Raw genomic sequence first — 16,374 nt, forward strand, 5'->3', positions numbered from 1 at the left:
ACGCCGTATAATTAGTGAGCGCCTGCGCGTTTATAGGGGTTTTCATCCCGTCGTATTTCTCAGTATTAACTTTCTGATCAGACATCATCAAAAAACGCATGATGACATTTCAAACAAAACATATTTTCCCCATTTTCCCATACGGTACGATGCCAAACTTTCTTATGTTTAATCTCGCTTTACGTCAGTTGGTTTACCGAGACTAACTAACCCTTGGATCTCATGATGGGGCACAGGTGTTGCACGCACGTTGTAAGCAGCCAGCAGGGCTCGAACCCGCTCGTCACAAGGCGCTGATAGCCTTATCCCGCCAAACTACTGAGTTCAGCCGACTTCAGAGTTCAGAGAGTTTAGAATAATTCATGATACAAGGCCTATCATTCAAACAATAAAGCGAATTTCGCACACTGGATGAACTTAGATAAAAAGTTTATGAGAATTGGGGCGGGCTAATGCGTTCCACGATCGCTCCCGCAGCATTTCCCAAAATGGCCGCAACGGTATAAAAACCGGCTACCGGCGCAGTATCTGCCACCGACAACCAGTGTTCAACAATTTATGACCGCTCACGAGTGGGTGCAAAAACTCGCAGCTTACACTCACAGAATCACCTCATAAAAACCAATCACACAAAAATCCAGTTACTTTCCCCATAAACGGCAACTTAGAAGTTTTTATCTTCTAAAAAGTAAGGGTGAAATTTCAAACTCCTTGCATATACAGAATTTCTGATATGTTGACTGTCACGAGGTTCTGTTGTCGCAGCAATGAATACTGTGGGCGGCTGATTTTCTGGCCGATCAATTCATATACGAAATACGATATCAACCACTGAAATTCCTAAAGGGCGATTTTGTATAAATTATGAGCATCATCCGATAAAATGCCACACGAGACGACTGACTTGTCCCGCTGTTGAATACATTTCACAGTTTCGCTTTACATAATCCAGATTAAACCTGGGGGAAATACGTAAGCGAGAATAGAGAAAGAGAGTGAGAGGAGAGAGGGAGCGAGTGAGAGGAGAGAGGGAGCGAGTGAGAGGAGAGAGGGAGCGAGTGCGTGCAGGGTAATCATGGAAATCCATTTCTTTACGCGTGAATACCAGTTTAGACAAACGCTTAGCCGACAACTCACTCAGCTGAACAACATTCAGTAATTGACTTCCATTCGGGATCGGGCTGAAAAAATTAATTCACACTACACATGGGTTGGGTATATATATATATATATATATATATATATATATATATATATATATATATATATATATATATATATATTCACCTGCCATCAAGCTGTTCAATCAAAAGTATATTTACTATTCACTAACTATTCAATTTTCAATTGGTCCAGGAACACAGTTGTGACCTTTTTATATGCGCAGTTGTGCATCCTTGAATCTGAGTGTCAGATCCCTATCAGTTTACAGCGAGCACCGACAAAAAACAATAGGGAGCAATTGAGGGAGTATTGAGGGCGCAAGAGGGGCATGGAAGGGGGAGTGAGAGGAAAGTGAAGGAAGCGTAACCCTCACCTAATCATTTCAAAAGCAGCCAAGAGATTGAAATGGTGGTAATGACTCGAGGGAATCAGTCGCTGCATCTCTTTGTTCGAGGTAAGTCCGTGTCATGTAACTCGTAACTCATTCTACCCGACGCACACACACACACACTCGTGATCACCTCTGTGATCGCCGAGATAAATACTTTAATAGACCTACGTGGAAACTTGATACACCGGACAAATGAAACCGGCAAATTGTTCGGTATTTATGTAGCGAAAGAAAATACAAAGATACAGTAGATTGAGTGACACCGATAACAGCCTGAATAAAGGACACCATTTATATCCTCGGATGAAAACCAGTGAAGTTGAAAAAAAAAATCCTTACAAATTAGTTTAAACAGCCTCAACACCGAAACACGACTACGCAATATCAGACACCGTCGGTAAACATTGAAACGTTGTATGCCGAATGTTCGCGAATAAATCGGCCCCTCGAGAACTTACGAGCAGCTATAAACGACAAGACGCAGCGTAAAATAACCGAACACATAAATATAAACAGAGGGGGGGGGGCTGCAACAAATATCTTATATAAGCAACAAAAACATGTTTGATGTCGTAACCAAGCGGTTAGTTAGGGATGACAATATTTGCGGCGCTTCGTTTGACGGGAGCGAAATTCTGAGAAATCGACAGTAATCCGATGATGTTTACGCGGCTGCGCACCTCTAGTCACGCACGGGCCAAAAAAAACTGAAACGGATGATGGTTCTAACCGCGCGAGCGAGGAGCGAGAGAAAGAGAGTAGTCTATACATGTAGTTCACGATACGCATCTATCATTCGCCGTATGTCACCAGGGAAATCCACTTCTGATCCAGATTGATGCAAACTCAGCCCGCGTACGACAAAAGCGACGAAAAATAACCTGGCAATCAAATCTACATCATTTGATTGCATCACGACTGCGCACTAGTCATTCTGCCGCCTCACCAGTCGGCACCAGTCGGCACCGGTCGGCACTGGTCCGTACCGGTCTCGACGGGTTTCAACGTTCTCTTCGGTTGTAATAAACGCGGCGTCGAACTATTTACTATCATCCGCAGGTTCGCCTCGGGATTCAGTACTGTTTTCTGTGTGAACCTCGATGAAGCGCAGATGTCCAATTATTTCTCATCAATTAATTAGAGCGATTGAAGAAAAGCCTTTTATGCGACATCTGAACAACGCAGGGTTTTATTAATATCGGAAACAACATGCGACTCCGCGTGACTGAACTATTCGATGTTTGAACATTATAAACATCGACTCAAACATTGCAATCAGCGTGGTCGCCACATACCACCAATTTAGTGGTACCACATACCACCAACTGAGTTTTCCCTGACCTTTCTGATTCCCTGGCTTTCCAGGTTTTCCAGGTCAGTGGCGCCACCCTGAAGCAATATTTCGGCAGTGCGATATCATTTTTTTTAAACTGTCCAATCCAAAAAAGAATATTCGCTAAAATCAGCTCCTTGACACATTTTTGAAGTTTTCGAATGAAATCTAGAAGATGCTGCGATCAATTTTGTCGATGTTGCAAATCTACGTATCCCCCCGGGGCCCATTGTCATCGTTAAGAAAGATCAACGCGAAATTTCGGCGGCGCAATAGCCGTTTTCAAAAACCGACTTTGCAATCGGAAATCAGCTTAGACAAGGTCATTAGCGAGGAATTACTGGTCTGAAAATTGCGCGCTGAATGAATTAACCGGTAACCAGCGGGGTCTTTGCGCAGATCAATGCGCTTAATAGCCATATCAGCAGAGATTAGACGAGCGCGTAGAAAGCAAAACGTTCGTCTGCCTCTATAGCTTCGTGCCAATATGTTTTATGGATTCTGCTTTAGTACGTCCTCTAATACCCGATACACCCGCGATTGATAGAAATATCCGATTGACTCGCAGGATGATATCACTCCGATATCCCAGACGGAGACGAGTGAAATAAGGGTCAGACGTCAGTTTATCGATATAATACAGTTACAGATACTGGAGACGTTTGACTGAAGGGTCATTTCGAGTTAATCGATCGCTGTATTGACACTAACTCCTCACTCGCCAGGGGTGAATAAGTCCGTGTGGCTGCGATCAACTCTTTGTAAAGGAATGTTCAACTGGCAACGCATTCTATCATGGTGACTGGCTGGCCACTTTATAACCATTTACAAATTCCAAGAGTTTTCTCTGATTTTTTCTAGATCTTTTTTGATTGCCTTTGAGTTTTCCAGGGTTTCCAGGTCTGTGGCCACCCGTTTGTAAAGCTGAATTCATACAATTGCGGCAAATGTTCGACAAATGTTCGACAAATCTTCAAAGCTCTCTCGGGAGATGAGAAACATTTCATTGAAATAATATACACGCAGCCACCAAAACATGACGCCTGATTCAGAATGAACTCCGGCAGACAGAGAGAGAGAGAGAGGGAACGAGAGACGGGCGGATAATCAGTCTGACAGTCGGCACTAATTGTCTCATCACGATGCGTCTGCTGTCTCTGTATAACCCGATCAGCATCTGAAACAAGCCATTACCAGTAAACCCCACCGTCGCCCTGTACAACAACATGACACGCTTGAATTATATCGAAATCTTTTACGAAAATATAAATGATCGAAGTCTTTTCATTTTTTAATTGATGGCGACTGAGGCAGCAGATATTTGACTACACGGAGACAGATCTATGTCCGGTGATATTATGTAAATCCATTAGGCTTATTAACTATCAATCATCAACCAGTAACACAATGTAAACATGAGTTTCTTGCCCGAGATCCGCCGTCCATTTCCTCTGAACTACTCAAACTGAACGAGTAGAGCAGCAATACTCCATTTGTCACACAACTACTCACAACTACTGATCACCGTATAAACATGGTTGAGCATCGAGTTCACGTTTCAGTTTTATATAACAAACTCACATCAAACCGATCACTACCACATTCAAAATATCCTTACTCCATCCCTCTATGCCAACATATCCTTACTCCATCCCTCCATGTCACCATATCCTTACTCCATCCCTCCATGTCAACATATCGTTACTCCATCCCTCCATGTCAACATATCCTTACTCCATCCCTCCATGTCAACATATCGTTACTCCATCCCTCCATGTCAACATATCCTTACTCCATCCCTCCAGTCCAAGGTATGCTCCCCTATCCCTCAACAGATCATATAAAGTATATGATAGTTTGTTCGCAAAATTTTTTATCTCCTACCAAGGCATGACATTTTTACCTAGAACCTTGCGGGACAAATAAATTTTCTGTGAAGCAAGCGAAGTGATAATCACAGGCAGTCGTAATCTAATAACTGTGGATCACTTAATTACTTATGAAGATTTTTTTTTCATTAAGAAATACACGAGAGCCATAAACCACACATTGATTGAAAATGACACCAGTTTCTGGTGATGAACTATTTGAGACTGATAGAAATCATACGTACGAATCTGATCGAACTGGTTTCTCTTTCCTGTGTATCGGACTCTGAACAGCTTTACCTGAAAAATATCAAAACAAATCATTCGAGAATCATTCATTTTTCATTTGTTAATTCGTACAACACGAAACGTAAAACTTAAAATACGAAGAAAATTTCCAAGAAACAATCAAGAAATTGGGATTTGAACGTGAGATCGCAACTGCCACTAACCACAATCACCAACAGGCTTCAGATGCCTGACCCAAACTTTTATACTACTTACAGGCTGTTATAATGCATAACATTACTCCTAACCCTCTAGACACTAAACCCTATTTTTTCTGGTACTGCTTCCGTTTTGTTGATGCGCAAAAGAACGTTTAACAAATCGCCGTTAATGCGGCTTTTTTACAATTTGCTCAGAGTTAAAGGTTTATTATTCAAACTGGATCGGGTTCAACGCGACGACGACGACCGACAATCCTCCTCCTAACTCCGATGATTGATGAACGTAGCACCATCTCATTTACACAAATCGATTCTACGCAGTTTTTAAAAATCGTTGGCGTTTAATATTTCATATTCGCGGCGTTAATCAAAACATTCGTAATACGCGACTTTCGAGTGAGATTTGAGAATCTTTCAACTAGGGATTAATGACTGAAAACACTTAATTAATGAAACTCGTTGACAATGTCGCAATTTGAGATATCAACCAGTCTGAGCTCTATCTAATCGCGATAGTGCCCCCCTCCCCCAGGAACTCAATTCTGCCATTGCCTGAATCAAAAATCTAGTTCAATTTAGCTCAAATTTCCTGTTTCGTTTGACTGTTTATCTGTGATAACCTTTTCATCGCATTGGTCGAAGCTAGTGGAAAACATGATCCAGTTCAACACCCCCCCCCCCACGCACCTAATAAATCTAACTCAAATATACACAACACTCGATATGACACGGGGACCAGTGTAATGAATATGTGTGGAGGCGTGAATGACAGGAGCAAAACCTTCTGAGAATTAGCAAATCACAGTAGCAACAAGTCCTACTGAAAATTTTTTTTTTTAAATATCTCTCATAATTTGAATCAAAATCATCACAATTTTCGTTCTTTCTTATTTTTCAAAAAAAACTATTTATCCTTTCTTACTTTTCAAAAAAAATTTTTTTTTTCATTTTAAAACAATTTATTAAGAAACAAACATTTTTTACTCTAATTTTTACCTTTCGCCCTATCATCTTTTTCTTGGAAAAATCCAAGTAACTAAAAAAGGCCCAAGTATTTTCATGTATTTCAAAATATTAGATAAAATCACCACGAAATCTAAAAATGTCTATAAAAGAAATTTATGGAATTATTGTAATTATCATATAATGCCCGACTATCATTCAACTATCAATGAATCTGATGGAAATGATTATGATTATGTATAAGTAGTTTACTGCGGAGTTTATTACTAGTATAACTGATGAATGTCATCATACTGAGAATTCACTGACAAACAATCTATGAATTGTTTTTGTTGTATTTGTATTCATTGCTGATAGTTGCCAGTTCTTTGTATCGCGCTAGTGGAATGGCCGAAGGCTTTTAGTAGAGAATAATGGGTTAATATTGAATGCGCTGTGTATAGTGGCAGCGTCAGGCAGCGGCAGGCAGCAGCAGGCAGCGGTGTACAGCGGCGTTCAATGTGTTGCCTTCAACACTACTACACTATTGCGACATACAGCACACATACTCGACACACACCACACACACCACACACACAGCCAGACGCGCTCAACTACCAGCTACCTATCTGAAAGGTAAGACCATTTCTACCTCTGATTTCTAAATACTGCGACCATAATAACTGTTCATCAATCACGATCAATTGGTTATTAGACCGAAAATGGATTAACTTTGCTTTTTGTTTTCTTCCACATAATAACACGTAGTATATACACAATGGCCGAATAGCAGCCATGCTGACCTAGATACTTGTCAATTATATCTGAATGTCAAATAATAACTGTCTGTATTGCTAGGTTGAAGTGGCTTGCATAATGATACATCTAAGCTCAAAATTCTAACAACTCATCGCATACAGCCTACTAAGAATATCATGAAAAACATATGGCTTGTGGAATTGTCACTAATTTCCAATTTTAATGACTGATCGCAGATTTTATGAATTTGTCGTTTTTTTAAAAGCATGACTACATGGCTCGTAGAGCACGTTGAACAACTAGTCGCATTATACAAACAACATCCCGAACTGTGGGACTGCGGAGTGAAAGAATATTACAATAAAGATGATCGTAGCGCGGCGATCAAACGTATATCACGAGAAATACGCAAACCAGGTATAACTAATAGACACAACCGACCGATATTCAGGACACAGATTCATTCTTCAACGTTCCAAATTTTTCTATTTTTTTCTATTACAGAAGGCGACGTATTGAAGAAGATAAAATGTCTACGGACGTACTACTGTCGCGAATTAAAAAGCATCAATTCGTTGAGTGATAAGGCGAAATGGATGCACTTCGATAGCTTGGACTTCCTCCGCGATCACGTCACGCTCAAGTCAAGGACGCCTCAGGTAAAACTATTGAACGACTGAAACTAATAAATTCAAACACTGATTACACAATTTCAAAATCAATCCCCGTTTCGATCCTGGCAGGTGAGGTCGGTTTGTAAGGGACACCGGAAGACACCAGGGTTAAACATTACTTTAAAGTGCAAAAAACGATTGAAGAATCAATTTCAATGCAACCTTTAATAATGAACGGGAATTAACTGGGTTAACGAAGGATTCATTCGTAATTTCAGATGGAAGAGGATAACACGAGCGTTGCATCTTTATCGGAGGTTCAAAACGAGTACGGGCATCAATCGGGCGTCGACTGGTCGACGGTTAAAGACGAACCGATCGATGATCTCGAAGACGACGTTAATTCACCGTTAGAACTTCAAATCGAAGCCACACCTACGACGACGCCGAGACTCGCGACGACGGCGCCGCCGAAAGCTTTTACACCTCCGCCTCAAACGACGAGGAAAACAACGCTGAAACGTAAAGCGTCTCCGCACAGTCGAGCTGAGGCGTGGTTACATCAGAATAAAGAGCAGAAGATCGAAGATCCGACGCAACAGGATTCGGAACCGAGCGAAAACGACGTTCTGTTCGGTAAGATCGTCGCCGAAGAACTACGTCACGTTCACGACGCTCAAACTAAACAACTCGCTAAACTACGAATACAAGCGTTACTGTTCGAGGCGCGATTCGGAACGTCCATCGAAATGAAGAGTTTCGATCGACCGACCGGTTCTCGGCAGACGTATTTGACGGAATCGAACGTAGCCGCGCCGACCTCGCATCACATTCCCGGTAACAGAGACGCCGAGATCAACAGGAAATCGATGGTCGCCGAATCGTCGTCTCCGAAACAGCGGCCGAAATCTCCCGTCGTCGTTTATCATCAATCTAATCTCAGTCCGGTCGCTTCTCCCATATAAATCATCATCGTTCATCAATGTTATTAAATATTCGCTAACACACCAGTGTTAGAACTGTTCTATTAAATAAATAAAACAAAATTCATCATCATTCAAGTCGCCGGTGTTAACTCGTTAGATTGGTTATATAACTAAGTTTGTCTTAGACCGGTCTTAAGTCAAGGCTATGCAACGGGCCCCTGGTAGTATGCACAGTTTTGACTTCTAAAAATCCAAAAGTGGTCTTTCCATAAGTGGTCGAAAGAAACTGGAAATTTAAGTTGTTAAATTGACTGTTGACTGTTGAACAAAGATGAACTTAGACTGATCTTAAATCTATGCCATGATTCATTGCTAGTAAGCAAGTTAGCCTCACACAGAAACATGAAGAATTGAGAACTCTCAACTCAAAATGAGTTTCTGCATTTAACCTACGAGAAGAATCGAAACGTTGTTGTTTACTGTTTACAGACAGGATGATGATTGACCGTGGGGAAAATACCAACTGTCTCTAGACGTTTGTGTCTTCACCACTCGGATCAAAACAACTCACACAATGACAGACGATGAAATAAACGTCAACACAGAATGAGGAGGAGTGATCCTCATTTTCCTCCTATCCGTGCATCGCTTGTTTATCCCACAAGATTTCGCTATCTAAATTCGAAGGTGTTTTTAGTATTGTTGAATGAATAAAGGGGACGCCACATGTACGGCGTAAAAATTAAGGTTCTTTGTGCTTGAACTAGGAACAAACCTCTTCAGAACAAACATCTCGTCTTTAGAATCCAGAAATCAGAAGCCCTCATAAACCGAGAAATAAGGTATCAGTTTCAAAATTTGACGAATATTTCTTATGATAGTTCAGTAAATTCGATTGACATTTGCAGTTTGAAACGTTGCGCGTCACGTTGACGTTCGTTCCGTTCGTTCGCAGGAATCACGTACACAGACACTGCTAGTTATAATTAACCAATCAGACAACAGAAAGAAAGAGACAAGGTGAAACATCAGTCACTAGATCATGCCTTTTTTTTCAATTACATGGATCTGGAACCTGCAATTCTGCCAACTACATCATTCAAATTTCTTCTTTCTTTCTTTCTTTCTTTCTTTCTAATCTTTCATTATGTTTTCTTTATAATTTTTTTCTTCATATTTCCGTCTTAAATTTTGATTTAATCATTCCTATAAAAATTCTTCGTATTTCCCATTGTTTGAATTCTACAATTCAACAAACTTTCATTCTTATCTAATGTTTTCTTTGCAGTCAGTCCTTCAACAACTTCATAAACTCAAACAATAGAAAAATCCTTATTTTTTCCTTGTTTCATTCGAAAACACCTGTAGTTTTTTCCTCTATTTTCACACTCATGCTTCCATTTCTTTCTTGAAAGAAATCAGTGTTCTAAGTAATTGAAAACAGACCAAACCAGAAAATATCGTGAATACACTAAATTATTCATCAATATCACTAAAAACTTCCGCAATTTTGAAATTAAATCAGTTATCTTTCAAATATTCAACAGTAAATTAGTTAAATTAACCCAGTTCTAGTGATCTAAAATATCAGCACATTTTTAAGGGATCTCAAGCGAACCCCTGATCTCATTGTCAGTAATCCATTTGTGGAATTGTATGTAAATTCTGATAAACTGCTCTTGAGTCGTTCAAAATGCTGCCTTCAGAGACCAGTTTCATACGAAGCAGCGATAAATTATCTTAATCTGAATATTCTGAGCAGCTGAGACCAGTTACAGCAAACATCATTCATTGATGAACAGTTAAGCCACAAGTAATCACCCAGATATTTGCTAGTCGATCTGTATTAAAGCTGAAGGCTTACTGGAGAAGCCACAAAAATCATTTTTCCCCTGTACTCACAGCATTGAGCCGCGCCAAACATCCAAACCAAATAAGTCTCAAGTCCACATCCATATCTTAGACTCCACTAGAATAACAATCTCTAGATGGCGCTTTTGGCAATTATTCTACGGTATGGCTCAGACAGGGTTAACATTTTGCATTCAAAAAAGAGTAGTCTTTAATTAGAAAACAACTTACGGGTGAAAATGAAATTAAAAACATCTCAGACAACGGGACGACAATGACAGGGAGAAGCCTTAATCAATACAAGATCTCAGCTCTACTGATCGGGCATCGGAATTCATCTAAATGAGAAGTCATCTCAGCTCTACTGATCGGGTATCGGACTTCATCTAAATGAGAAGTCATCTCAGCTCTACTGATCGGGTATCGGACTTCGTCTAAATGAGAAGTCATCTCAGCTCTACTGATCGGGTATCCGACTTCGTCTAAATGAGAAGTCATCTCAGCTCTACTGATCGGGTATCGGACTTCGTCTAAATGAGAAGTCATCTCAGCTCTACTGATCGGGTATCGGACTTCGTCCAAATGAGAAGTCATCTCAGCTCTACTGATCGGGTATCGGACTTCGTCTAAATGAGAAATCATCTCAGCTCTACTGCAGTGTCTCGGACCTCATCTAAACAAGAAGTCACGTTGACTACTGCAACATACCAGAATTCATCCAAGTGAGAAGTCATCCAGACTCTACTTCCATATACTAGACTTTATCTAACCGCGACCTTACAGCGACATACCGAACATCATCTAAAGAGAAGTCACCGTGACTCTAGAGAGGCATATCGGACTACATCTAGTCGAGAAGTCGTCGTGACTCTACGGCTAAGGTTTTTATCCGATATGATAGATGTGAGTAATTGGTGAATATGCGGCTTTGGTCGTCGTAACAATCGATAACAATGTCGTCGTCGTCGCGTGACAGAACAAAACAAAGCGTGGATTACGATCGCACACGCTCCACCTCTACGTACCGTGTACCATCGATCCACACTCAACAACAATAGACACAGTTAAATTCAAACGAAACGTCGGCGGATGATTTATATACGATGTTTGATATATCGGGTAAATGGATCGCCAGTCGATACTTTCATTAATTATCAGGTTTCTAGATATTACGCGTTCTAAACGCATAACATGCCTTTAAAACATAGAATTTATATAATCTTTCTCGTGAATCTAATCATACAATGTATCTTCGATGAATTCTAGTTAACCTACCGAGGAGTAGCCTACTACTTCATTTTACCTTCAATGAAAAGTAATAGAAACTCTTCGCAGAGTGAATAACCTCGTTGTATAGATATAGGCTCGGTAGGAATCTAGGGATTATGATGATGTAAAGAGTGACTGTATGTAAACCGACGATGTGATCGCTATAGTTTTCATACATACATACATATGTTAAGCTATACTCGATAACTCATTCAGTCTATTGATTCATGCTTAAAAAAGCGAAAACGAAGTGTATTTTTGAATTGATCGATATCTCTCTCTCTCTCTATCTCTTTCTCTGTGTTAAGCAGGTGGTTTTACTATGGATATTCAGCAAGGCAGCTGTATTGATGATATACAGAGAGAGAAATATTTCACTAATCCATTCATTAATCCTTGCACTAATCCCCTCCACTTTGTCTATATCAACTATTACAAGAATTTCTGCCAATTCCAAACGAACTTAGTCACCTAACAGAACAAATGTAAATCAATGTCCAAGGCTGGTGGTCCCATTCAGGATTGAACACCATAATGTCTGACGATGATACACAAAGGTTAACCTACGAGCAGTCATCTGAACTGGGATGATTGCTCGTAGGGTAAACTACAGTTTGCAGCTGTTTATATGTTGCATTACCAGCTTGCATCACATCTGATTACTTGATTAGTCTCAATGATCTGGAGTATATATATATATTTCATGATTTCGTTGTTACTTGAGTATTCCTGAAGAAGTCTATTAGGATGTGATTGAAATTTTGAATATTAATTAGAGGAAACTTTTCAGACTTGATTTTCTTACGTATCGTGGGATTTCATCTTATACTGAAGGTTGTTTGGAATCCAGAATTGCACTCTGACAGTGGCTCACGCTTTTGATAATGGTCAACTCATAACTTGGTTATGAATTTGATGGTGCTGCTGCTGCTGCTGCTGCTGCTGCTGCTACTGCTGCTGCTGCTGCTGCGGCTGCCACGGTGGAAATAACTCATTGATATTCATAACGCAACCAGTATCACTCAGACATACACATGTAGACAATTATGAGTCCCTGAAGAAAATCTATAATGATGAGAACGACCAAAGACCTGCTCATTAACGAGCCACGGAAATCATTCATTTCCACCAGAAAACTGCAGTCAGTAAAGAAACTAACTCTTCTAAGATGAATTAATTCAGAGTACTGCCAATGCTATTGTGGCAATTGAGGATTCCACTTATGGCAAGCAAGGATCCACCAGGTGTCACTAGACTCAATTTCTAAACTCAATTTCTAAAATTCAAAATCAATTATTCATGAAAACTATAGCAATCACTGAATAATGAAGGTTCTGCGAAGATATATCAATGAAGAAGCCTAAAAGTTCACTTCCAAGTAGGAAGATGATAAAATAATTTTGACAACATAAGACTGAGTACTCGTCACGCTATCTGGTGGCATAGCTGCTGATAGAGTTCCCCACTATCGGATTGAAAAACGCGATAAATATTCGCGACGACGAAGATTGATCCTAGAAAGATTTCTAATACAACTGTTACATCTCCCACAGAAGCGTGCCACGCGTGAGACCAAATACGCAGACAGTTCCGGCGCACGACTGAAAAATGCTTTTTCGGCGTTTCGTGCCACGCTCACGATCAACGAAATAAGAAAAGAAGGAGGGTCATAATAACGCGAGCAACATACCCGGGAAATTTCAGTCACAGCCTACTAAAAGCTGCCATTGTGAAATCGAGCCGAGCGCTGTCATTCATCAGTTTAAATCTAACAGCTCTTATTAATTATGAATCGATTTCATTGAATTCGAACGGAGAGAGAGGCATAAAATCGTATCCAGCAATTATAGAATGACAAAATAGTCGGCACTAATCATAAATGAAACTCAGAGAACCCTGTCCGTTTAGTAGTTCATTGAGGACAGCAGACAGCTAGTCATTCCGCATAATTTATCTTCCATTAATATGGACGTGTGTCCTTTATTTGTTGATTGTTTCTTGGCCTAGGATGACCCTATACAACATATCGTATCTTATTAGCTTCGAATAACATCGATTACTACGATAACACTGACCGCCCTCACTTGTCAAAACCCACACACGAAATATAGTCATGATTAGTAAACGCTCGTATTATTGACTAGAACTAAATGATTTCATAATACAAGATTCCTCCGTGGCGGCCATGTTTAATTAAAATCAAAACTGAAGTCAGCTTATCGCATTAGATCATATAAAGCGATTTCAGTTTTCAACTATAAACACGTCGAAGTATCAAACAATCCGACAATTGATAAGATTCTATACTTATTGTAATTGTGGGATTATTCTAGACTGAGAATATATCAGTCAGTCTGTCCGTCACATACTGCAGGATTAGTTAGTATATCGAGGGCGTACTTAAACCGCACTATTCCTCCCCGGACCTCAATCAGTCGAAATAAGGAATGATTAGCACTTAATGAACAGGCTCCAATATCTCTAAACATCCAAACATAATTACTAATTGCTATATATATATATATATATATATATATATATATATATATATATATATATATATATATATATATATATATATATATATATATATATATATATATATATATATATATATATATATATATATATATATATATATATATATATATATATATATATATATATATATATATATATATATATATATATATATATATATATATATATATATATATATATATATATATATATATATATATATATATATATATATATATATATATATATATATATATATATATATATCCATATTTAATGGTTAGACATTGGAGATCAACATTGTTTCGATACTGAAATTTGCTTTACTTAAAAACGGTATGTGTATATGCGTGGTGTTGTATTTATAGTTCCCGCCGGAGACAGCGTCTAGGGAGACATGTTTGCGAGCATTGTTCTTTTGAAATGTCGTCGTCGTCGTCATTTTACGGAATGAATGATGACACACGCATGTCAAGCAGTCGAGTATGAATGAACCGTAATTATATTCTACACTCGGAGCACCAGCAGCACCATTAAAGAGAACCGTTAAAGAGAACCGTGAACAGAACCGGTGCATTCAGGAGGCTACGGCGTAAACAAACTAAATAAAAACAAACGCAATTCTACTCACCTCGATTGTGGTAACTCGGAACCAGTATATCCTTGAAATAGAAAGACGAAAGCATTTTATAATCGAAACAACACCGGGGTTTAAGTAATCCCCGATTCACATATTGAATAATGATAATCCGTAGATGGGAAAACGCGGAGCAGTCAATTATGTGAAATGAGACTCTAGTGCGCTGCGGCTGTGGCGCGCTCCTCTCTCGCTCACTACACAACACACGGATGTCAATACAGCGATATTAACAACTAGGGCTGATTGGTAGTTACTGCCGCGATCGGCAGATACAAGAGAAAATACTCGATTTACACCTTGACTCATACCGTAACACTTCAATCAAATACGAGACTAACCGATGAATTAACTATTAAACCCCCTCCTCGGATTATAAACAAAAAACACACACGGTTTATTACCAAACTGGTTTATACAGCGGTTTATCTTTTCTACAATAGGTCACCTAGTACAACTTATAATGAATAAGTGTATGAAATATATGAAACCCACCATTAACGAACTGAAAAATGAAAGTTTATCCGTGATTAAAATCAACGTGTCTTTTAAGTTTCTAATTAGTTGATTGTTTCGTTCTTCTATTTTTTATATTGAATATATTGAATTCAGCACAGCACGAGTGACTGACGTTTCTCCAGTTGAATATAACTATTTATGAAGAATTGATTATTTTGTACGAGTCTATTTATCAAAGTGTTTATTGGATTGGATAGCAGGTGGTTTTGAGGGTTCAGAAAATAAATTCATCAACCCCAATAGAGTGAGATCATAGCACTACCAATAGATTAAAATATGAATTTTCACTAGAGGTATAATGACAGTACGGGGTTCCTGGTGGAGCTAAGTTTCTTAGCAGAAATCTTCTACGGGCCTCTCTCCCACTTTATAGAGGATAACTATTCTCCAACCTGCTAATAATGAGTGAAGTTCAGCGGGTTGAGGGATAAAAACAAACTGAACCTGAATGACACTTAGTTTTTCAGAGATACCTCAGGTATCTAATCTTTTAATCATTCTATAGAATAATCATAATAACACCGCAAAATGGATATTGAAAGAGGAGAAGAGATGAAGTGAGACTTTCTATTTGTTATTCATGCAGTTTTTTTAAAGTAATCTTTCAAAGTGAATGAGCGAATGGAAGACTCTCCCTCTCTCTCTCTCTCCCTCTTCATCTCTGTCACGACTGTCTCTCCCAGTCCCGCAGTCGCGTTTAAAACCATCATAAATCTCCAATGAAATGGAACAGAAAGATTACGCAAACGTTCACGGATCATTTCACCTCGAATCATTCTTCGAAAATAACTTCAAAGCTATCGATAATATCACGGAGAATCACATTAACCACAAACCAGCGCGTAACCACGAACAACAACAACCATAGCGATGTTTTTATCTCAAGAAATAGAATTGATATTTGTGCCCTCCCTTCCGTACACCTGATCAGTTCACACTGATTAAAACGCAATTATCTTCGCGAAACTTTTTCGGTTTATTTGCGATGCATAGTTTCGATTGAATCAGGTGAACTCTATATTCCGATCTATGCTCAATTAAATTTGAAGATATTTGCTCTCCTGTCGCATATGCCTCATATACGAAACTGAAGTTTTGACAAAGATTGACTGCCTGAAAATCATCTTTTAAC

General features: G+C 39.2%; 2 protein-coding genes across 4 annotated transcripts in view; one reads left to right on the top strand and one right to left on the bottom strand.

The window, feature by feature from the left end:
- LOC141904985 (uncharacterized) overlaps window positions 1-16,374 on the bottom strand; it is a 53,461-nt gene that overhangs the window by 17,069 nt on the left and 20,018 nt on the right. For all 3 annotated transcript variants that reach the window (XM_074793657.1, XM_074793656.1, XM_074793658.1), the window contains exons 6-7: window positions 14,718-14,748; window positions 5,002-5,056 (exon numbers count right to left, since the gene is read on the bottom strand). In XM_074793657.1, the coding sequence (XP_074649758.1) occupies window positions 5,002-5,056; window positions 14,718-14,748 (86 nt within the window). The remainder of the gene's footprint in view (window positions 1-5,001; window positions 5,057-14,717; window positions 14,749-16,374) is intronic.
- Window positions 6,462-8,566, top strand: LOC141906071 (uncharacterized). The gene is made up of 4 exons (XM_074795247.1): window positions 6,462-6,783; window positions 7,172-7,323; window positions 7,411-7,565; window positions 7,799-8,566. Exons 2-4 carry the CDS (start codon window positions 7,173-7,175, stop codon window positions 8,483-8,485), a joined length of 993 nt encoding a protein of 330 aa, XP_074651348.1. The 5' UTR covers window positions 6,462-6,783; window position 7,172; the 3' UTR covers window positions 8,486-8,566.

The sequence above is a fragment of the Tubulanus polymorphus genome, chromosome 5 (genome assembly GCF_964204645.1).
Source record: "Tubulanus polymorphus chromosome 5, tnTubPoly1.2, whole genome shotgun sequence".
Classification (NCBI taxonomy): Eukaryota; Metazoa; Nemertea; class Palaeonemertea; order Tubulaniformes; family Tubulanidae; genus Tubulanus; species Tubulanus polymorphus.

Coding starts and splice junctions, on each gene's coding strand:
- LOC141906071 (XM_074795247.1), top strand. CDS start 7,173: ATGACTACATGGCTCGTAGAGCACGTTGAACAACTAGTCGCATTATAC. Junction 7,324..7,410: donor ACGAGAAATACGCAAACCAG/GTATAACTAATA, acceptor TTTCTATTACAG/AAGGCGACGTATTGAAGAAG. Junction 7,566..7,798: donor TCAAGTCAAGGACGCCTCAG/GTAAAACTATTG, acceptor TCGTAATTTCAG/ATGGAAGAGGATAACACGAG.